This window comes from Psammomys obesus, unplaced genomic scaffold (genome assembly GCF_907164565.1).
Source record: "Psammomys obesus unplaced genomic scaffold, mPsaObe1.curated_primary_1811, whole genome shotgun sequence".
Classification (NCBI taxonomy): domain Eukaryota; kingdom Metazoa; phylum Chordata; class Mammalia; order Rodentia; family Muridae; genus Psammomys; species Psammomys obesus.
In genome coordinates, this window is record NW_026596079.1 from 34140522 (window position 1) to 34149641 (window position 9120).

General features: G+C 33.7%; 1 protein-coding gene across 2 annotated transcripts in view; it reads right to left on the reverse strand.

Annotated features, from left to right (window-relative positions):
- Positions 1-9120, reverse strand: part of Emc2 (ER membrane protein complex subunit 2) — a 37952-nt gene that overhangs the window by 9940 nt on the left and 18892 nt on the right. For both annotated transcript variants that reach the window (XM_055626754.1, XM_055626753.1), the window contains exons 6-9: positions 4836-4921; positions 4637-4696; positions 2126-2207; positions 1227-1337 (exon numbers count right to left, since the gene is read on the reverse strand). In XM_055626754.1, the coding sequence (XP_055482729.1) occupies positions 1227-1337; positions 2126-2207; positions 4637-4696; positions 4836-4921 (339 nt within the window). The remainder of the gene's footprint in view (positions 1-1226; positions 1338-2125; positions 2208-4636; positions 4697-4835; positions 4922-9120) is intronic.

Genomic DNA, 9120 nt, shown 5'->3' on the forward strand with positions numbered 1-9120 from the left:
GAATCCAGCTGAACACAGGAGCTTTATAATCAGTTTTGAGGAAACTATGTTTGTGTCACAGTTGCAGCACTTGTGAATTTCAGGTAGCAACTGAAGAGACTATTTATTTGGTTGATGTGAATACCTACTGATTTAAAATGGAAACTAGAGTTCAGAGTAATGTGCAATATACATGGTGTTGTGTATAAGCAAGCAACTGTCAGTAGTAACTGCCATGGAGCTTTAAAGATGGTGGCTTGTTTATTAGATACTGTTAACAATGGTGCATCACCAAGCCACTGGTGTTGTTTCTGGTAGATTCAAAGATAATTTTCTACACATTCTTTTGAGGCATACTTTCTTTCTTAAAATATTCTTTTGTTTGTTACTTCCATTTTTGTTTCTTTCTTCTTATCCCTGTATTTTTAATCAATTCTCTTTCACTAGCTTTAATAAGAAGATTTTCATCAAAGAGTCCACACACTTATTAAAAAAAAAAAAAAAAAAAGGACTACGAAAATATTGACAACAGTAGTTGGATTCAGTAGATTTTTGTAAGAGTATATGAATCTGAGAGGGCAAGGTAATGGGGAGGATATGGAATGAATTGGGAGAAAGTATAAGGTAAATTTTTTCTAAAACACTGTATTCATGCTTGAAATTCTCGAATGATAGTTTCAAAAAGAAGTAAGAAAAAATGCAAATCACAATTTCAAAGAACTAAAGGACCTGTTAAGGTGCTCATTTTAAAAACATTCTAAAGATCTGCAAGTTTTTCTGTTTCCCATAGCTCTTTTAATTGATTTTCTAAGCTCTTTCTGGGCATGTCTAAAAGGTAACTATAGAATCCCACAAATAATTTCCAAAGTACTATTTTATACCTTTAAAAACTGTTAAAAATTTGCCATACTAGAGATTTTATTCTTAAAATATCTTTGGTACCTATAATTAGGAAAGAAGTAAAATAACAAGGGGCCCAAACCTAAGAATATCAAAACAAATGAACATATGCATACTTGATATACTAATACTGTTCATTTCTGATATGCCGAATATATCTCAAATGAAATGGCAAAGCACAGGATGTACTAAAACATCACAATCAAAGCACGTTGCACCTTCTTGACATAATTACCTATGCTCACCAGTAGAACACAAAAGTAAGCAGGGAGAGATTGGAAGGACGGATAAACGCATTTCAAATGACAGACTCTGTAAAGTAACGTTGAACACACACATCAACTCACCATGTAAAGTCCAAACAGAGCTCTCATATTTCTGTTGTTGAGTTTTAGTGCCTGCGCAAAATACTTTCTTGAAAGCTCAAGGTTTTCAAGTCCACCTTGGGTGTATTTGACCTGTTAAATGTTGCAGATTGCTGAAACCTGTTTATTTTACTACTTTGAAATATAGCATGCACCATCATATATAAGCACTATGTAATGAGAAGAGATATTCTTTAAACAAATGCAACAAGCTGAAAGAATTCACCTTAAGGTAGCTAATCTAAAATGCAAATCACACCTTCACCCTTGCTGAACTATTCTCTTCTTTGAACATTAAGATCACTAAGTGGCTGTTATAAGCAAAATGCCGCACATTTTGTTTCCAAAGCCTTGTTGCCACACAACACTGTATTTCCTATTACTTGTAATTATAAACACAGACTCCAAACATGAGTTTCCCATTTTACAGCTGCACTTTAGTAATGAAAACAATAGTCCTTTTAGATTCTTTTATAATGAGGTATTTGTAACCTCACAGCATTCAGTTATACAATTCCTAAGTGTGTAGATTAAACAGATATTTCCTACATTTCATGAATATCCAGAATACATATTTAAATGCCACTAGCTTTACAATTGTCTCAGAAGCAATAGAAGCAATTAAATATTGACAACTGTGATGTAACTGATTCATAATTAGTAAAGAAAGCAACATAAATACTGTACTAACCTATGTAGAATTTCAGTTTATCTACAACTTTTAATTGAAAATTAGTATTTCAATTCAATAATTCAAATTTTTAGCTTCTATTCCTTCATCACTCATTAAATAGGCTTATCTAACATGATGAATGCAGACTTAGTACCATAACAAAAGCAGCAAAAGTCAACTTGCCCAGTGCTGTCCTGCAAATACTTACTTCCGCATACTGCTGACAGTATAAGTGGTTATGTGGATTTGTCATCATTAGCTCCTCTAAGCAAAAGGCTGCTTTGCCATAGCTGCAAAATATTGGTAGGTTATACTGATTTTAAGTCACAAATTTTCGTAAACATACCTTAAAATAATTTTAAACCTTTAGTGACATTAGATATTTTATTTCTAAGACTATTTAAAGAGACTTAAAGCATTTCCTGATTCAAAATATTAGTAACATTAAAACTTTTATTAAAGTGAATAGACAAATCTTTTTAAATCTCAAAGTAATTCGTGGAGCTATGTACTCATCCCCACTATTTATTGGAAAATACTAAAGAATATTTAGATGTTGCAAGATTTATTTTCAGTGAGATGGTGAAGCTACTTAACAGAACAAGGCTAAGTAAGGTTATTTTTAGTATTTGTTATCAATATTAATACTTGGTATCTTTTCTGAAATATATACAGTTGAAAAATCACACCTCCATACAGAGCAATATGTAAATTTTATAAAGTATTCATTATGCATCCTGCACTACTCAAAATATTATAGTGTATCAACCCATTTTATTTTGCTAAAACCCTAAAGAGCAGAAAGTTAATATTTTAAATCCCTAGCCAACATCAGTGGCACAGAGACATCAATTCTAACCCGGGTTGTTCCACTGCAGAGAGCCACTGTTTCACCACTACCTGTCTCTCCTGTGAATAGCTCCACACACAACAAAAGAACTATGTTGACTTAGTAATGACTATCAGTGGGTACAGCAGTCAAATACAAAGACACCAAAGAAACCAAATTCATCTTGAAATTGCCAAATTTTCTCTTTCTTTCTTTTTTTAAGATTTCTGGAGGAGGATGTTACATACAGATTCCCACCCAACATTTGCAGCTTTTCAGCACTTCTTACTTTTATTCCTAAAACTCAGCATTTGTTCTTGAAAACATATCCATTCAATTAGTAGTTGAACAAATGAGCAAATACAAATCTAAAACAAAACCATGAATGACTCATTTAGTATCTGTTTATCTAAAAGATAAGGAGAAAGCAGTCTTTATCTTAAGCATTCAATATCTAAAAGTGTCTCTTTATCGAAGATGTCACTAACAATTCAGATTAAGGTTAAGATGGAAATGTCCTTATGAGATTTAAGTGGGTTTTACTGGACTCTGGTTCTAGCGAAACATAAAACAAGGTAAGGCATGCAACACTGAAGTTAGGTGGATAGAATTATAAGTACATTTTGTCAGCTTTATGTCTTATTGGAGTTTCAAAGTTTTCTGCATTTGGTATTTCTTTCCCTTGAAAAAATTTTCCTTGATAATTTGAAATTTTTAAAATGCTTTTCCTCATAGAGATTTCCAGAAAGAACAATGAAATTGTAAATGTTTGTCCTTTGTATTAAAAAAAAAATCTAATGTATTTGTAAAACACATGGTGAAAATCTAGTTTTCTATTCAATTATACATACTCTCACATGTCTGAGAGAATCCTGACCATATATAAGCCTATATGCACTGATTTTGAACATAATTAGGTAAATATATCCCACTCTGAGAGATTAGAGATCATGGCAGATTCTGACAGAATGGAAGAATGGCTCTTGGATGCAATATGTGCTTCATTATATGACCGCTATACGAGTTTCACTAAAATCATGAACATGATTTCCTTTGTATAGACTATGAATGTATAGCCTTGGGCAAAGGTAACATACAAATGTCTTCATCCTATTTCATTTCTGTTATCATGTGTGAGAACAAAGTTAACTTTGACATAAATAAGAAAATACGCATGGGAATCTAAGTCTGTCCTTTCAAAAAGAAGGAAAGATACATTGTGACTGACAGACTTCAGACTTAGAGGGAAGAGAAGTAAACCTTCACATCCTAGAGGGAGGCTGGTGCTAATGCTGTGCTATCTGCAAACCTCCACTAGGACTCTGCACTAATCCTTTCACACTGGGATTTCCTCTTGTTACTACAGCAATAAAAAAGCTAACAAAAACATGAAATATCCAATAACCAAGTTCCTGCAGCATTCAACATTCTTGATTACACTTGGTTTTTAACCCAGGCAACAGAACACTTCTCTGGAAGAGCTGATTCTCTTCATACTGAGACTAATAAATGCATACAATTGACTGAATCTTTAAACAGCAGGGAGCATAACACTCTTTGTGTATGAGAACAATTTGAACTTTAAAATTCACAATTTTGATTCCCCAAAAGTAATAGCTTTACAAAAGCCTTTCAGATTCCAAAGGATCCCATTCCTATTTGAAAGAAAAATTTATTTCCTGAACAAAAATAATTTAATAAACCCAAATGAGCCAGTTAAAAATATTCACATATTATAACTACCAATTTTTACTTATTATTTTTTATTTATATCATCATTTAATTAGATCTTCGTCTAAAATGACAAGTAACTTCTTTTCAATCTTCTGGAAACAAGTCTATTGAACTTTACAATTTCGTTCTTAAAATTCTGTGTTTTTAACAACTTACTCATGTTCATTGATATAAAGTTCTGCAAGTTCATGCCAAGCTTCTTGATCTCCAACAAACCTGATAGGAGGAAAAAGGAAAAAGAGTATGTGTAAATGTTCTATAAATGAACACGGTAGAAAATCAAATGCAAATTCCATTTTAATTAAAAAAAGATTTATCAGAATAACAAAACACAATCCTCTTGTAAAACACTCACTGTTCCAGATACTCATTCAGCTCTCGAATGGCCTCCACATTTTTCCCCTGGGCTTTTCGAATGGCAATCTTACGCTTTCTGGCAGCCTATGGGTTGACATTAATAAAGGATTAGGTCCTCACGATTCCCTGGGTTTTGTAAAGAAAGTAATTTGACTGTGCAAATTATTATCTCAATACCAATGAAATTCCATTGTAGAAGAACTGCTTTAGTGAGAGTTTATAAACATACCCCATGACATCCCACTGGGGAATTCAGACATTCCTCCAACAATCACACATGCTTTACTTTTGATGCATGCAAAAATGTATGCATCATTTCATCCAAATAAATAACCATCCAGAGTCCTGTAATTACAAGCCAGCAGGGAATCTTAATCTCCACCCAACCTAATGTTCTTTACTCTGCCTCATTCGTAGGATCGGTATCTTAAGAGGCAGTGGCGATTAGGGGCAAAAGAAAATCCACACAATTGACACTTGAATGTCATTATACAAATCTTGCTTCTGACAACTTTTTCACAATTAAAAAAAAATTACTTATGAACCTTTAATAAAAACAGGTATTGATAAAAATACTTTATACTAAAATTATTTTAAAGTAATAAAAATAATAAAAATCAAAATTAATGTTATAATTTATGCATTCTTTAAAGAACTATTAGATAACTGTTGTTTGTCAGCTACTGGGTCAGACAATGAAATGATAAAAAGGGATCTATCTATTACATAGGTTCTATCTCATGAGAAATATGCATTTAGTACAATTTTAATGTAGTGACAGCAATGACAGAGATATCTAGGATGCCCTGTGAGAAGATCCCAATAAACTGTGGCACAGTGAAAGTAAAAGGAAAGGCAGCAAAGAGGATTCTGGACAGAGACAGCCATACCGAGATAGAAAAAGTAGGCAGCCAAAACAGAGCAAGCCAGGGAGCCACGGTGGGACACTGCACCCGGGCAGAAACAAATAAGCAAAGGTGGAAGAAAGAGCACCACTATACGAGTCTGAGCTGAGACCACAGTAAGTGGCCAACACAGCATAAAGGCTACATGTGCATGGCTTGAGCTCTGTTAAATTCAAATACAGGGTAAACAAAACAAAATATGACTAGGACCAATGGACCTTATTTATTATGAACATAATTTATTGTTTATAGAATACATGCTCCACAAGATATAGGCAAAACTTTAAACTAAAGGAGTTGTATATAGTGGAATTGGAGTTCATATGTTTTGCTCGGGAAAATTAGAAGAGATTCACTATTAAGTCTAAGAAAACCATAATGATGCTAACAATACTTTAGCAATGACGTAAATAAAAGAATATAACTTGATTATTCAGCTCATGGTAAAGGCTGAGCACACAAAGCCAAAGAGTAGGTACATTCAACTGTTTACCTTTTTCTTGGGGAGGGGTTGATTTATTATGTAAAACAAAACCATCACAATAAATATAAACTTATAAAATTTCGAGAATTCACAACTTAAAGCTTTGAAAGTAAGTCAAACCCTGAGGCCATTAGAAGAATATCACACAGGAGGAACCCAATTCATTTTATCTTTCTCTCTCATCTCTGCCCTCCATCACAACTCCCACCATGCCACTATTAATATTTTTTTTTCTTTTTTGAGACAAGAGTCTTAAAATCTAGTCCAGGTTAGCACTGAATTCATCCCCCTGTTTCAGTTTCCCAAACCCTGACATTATAGGACTGAACTACCAAGCCTAGATAAGGTATTTGTTTTTTAAGGAGCTAGCATAGTTTTAAATAAAAATACCCACATTATTTGAAATACAGCTAAGTTTGAAATAAAATTTAGCCTACTTTTTCACACTATTTCTTCCATATGCAGTATAATAGAGCAAAAATTCTAGACTCTGAAATTAAAATGACAAGCTGATTCTAAACCGTCATTTATCAACTTTCTTACCTGCTTCAAATCTTGCTACCTTGTTGGTATTATAGTTACATCACACGCGTGTGTGTGTGTGCGCACACACACACACACACACACACACACACACACACACACACACTTTTCCTCCCTCCAAACCATCCTGTGGTTAAGGATGCTTCATTTCTGGGCAAAACGGAAGCTCAAGATACAAAATTACGTTCTTGCCTGAAAAAAACCAAAGAACTAGAGCAACTATATCAACTAAATGTTTTTAAAAGACAGGACATAATTAAATACCTGATGCCTGAGGAACAAGGTTACATTTATTGTCCTAACTTTCTTGACAGAGTTTTAACACTGCTGGTATAGATGGAAAAACCAGAGCAAGACCAAGGAATGCTTGAGTTCAAGGAAAAAGGCTAAGTTTCCACGAAGATCAAATGTGGTAGAGTGCATGAGACACAGCACTGCAAAGGGAAAACACAGAAGAGGAATGAGTGGCTGCAAGTACTCTGGGAAGCACCCAATTTTGCACTGCTTTGTGCACATCAGTGAGGAAATGAACCACAGCCAGAGAACCAAAAGGAAGGGTTGGGGCAGACAGAAGATAAGTACTCAAGTAGACTAAACATTAATCTAAATGTCTATCCACTATCTTTTTGTATTTCTTGCTTGTACCATTTTTATCCAATAATATAAAATATTTTGAGGTTTTCTAAAAATGTTATTTGGATAAATATTGGCAAAAATCAACTGAAGTCTTAAAATGTGTTCACTATCTCCTGAGTGATTTTAATATCTATATTAAAATTTCTAAAAAAAAAAAAAAGAAAACTTCAAAAAATACTCTTCTTTTTTGCTATAGAATCATCAAGGGAAAGCTATTCAGATCTTAAAATATTGTCATTTGCTTTAAATTTTAACTAGAGAATATACATTGTATCAAACATAAAATATTCAGTTAATTGTAGTAACAGTGCTTCACAGAGTGAAAAGGGAAACTAAGCACACATGTCAGTGTGCTCATTCACACTGAACAGTGCTAGACACCGAGAGAGCATGCAGATACGCAGGGGAGACAGAAAGCAGCTGCCTTAAATATTTTACAACTAGAAAGAACCTGAAAAATGGGCAGTGCTAAGTAAATCTCTTCACTTTATATAAACAAAAGCTAGTCTCAGCTTACACAGCAAAGCTTAAGGCTCCTGTACACTCTCACTCTGCTCGGCTGCAGGTTCTTGCTTTCTGGACACTAACCACTCAGTTGTCCAACTACAATTTACAAACTCTAACTCAGAGTAATGCAATGTATCTTCAGAGTCACAAAGACTGTGTGGGATTTGAATGATTACCAAGAAACCAGGAAAAGGTTCAAAAAAGGTTTCTTTTGGCTTTTGAATGTGACTCAGAGCATGTAAAAAAACAAAATGTATGTAAAGAAAAGAGCTTTATTTTTCCTATCATGATTTCACTATTCACTAGTAGAAAACGCATTAGAAACTATGCTTAGGAACTAGGAAGGGATAAAAACAATTACAGTCTAGTTGAATGATATTTGAAGAATGAAATTTTCATAAGCAGGACAAAGTGGAATCCCAACTCTACACATTGTCGAGGCTTATTTGATCATAATCAAGTGCTGACTCTAGACTCGAACTGTCATTCCAAAATCTGTGACTCACTAACTGTATAATGTTGGTTAGGTCTTTTAACTTCTCTATGATTTGCTTCCCTCATTAATATAGTAACGTCTGACATATTTATAGGATTACAGTAAGAATTATGACGTGATGTAAGTGCTCAGCTCCATGAGGACCCGTAGTAAATATTCAAGAAACACTATATGTCATCATCCTTGGCCTTTTCAATTCTACTATCCTTCTGTCATCTATTTTCACTTATTGTACCTTTATTTGGCAGAAAGTTGTGGCTTTACTCTAAGTTGGCGATAGAGTAGAAAAAAATAACATAAGTTATTTTTCTATATATACATAATATCAGGATATCTATAAATACATAATATACATAATATCTATATATACATAATATATTTACTTAATATCAGGATTAACAAAACCATAACAGATTAAATAATATTTAATAATTATTAAATAATAAGTAATATTTTTTTTCAATCACGTCTAACACCTCAATTTTGTCCTCACAAAGATTAGAATTTTAGGGGCTGTACGATGGCTCAATTCTTAAGTGTAATTGATGCTTTTCAAGAGGACTTGAGTTCAGTTCCCAGTACCCCATCTGGTGGCTCACAACCACTTGCAACTCCAGCTACAATGACCTGTTGTCTCTGACCTTTGCAGACTCCTGAACTTAAGTACACACACACACACACACACACACACACACACACACACACACACACA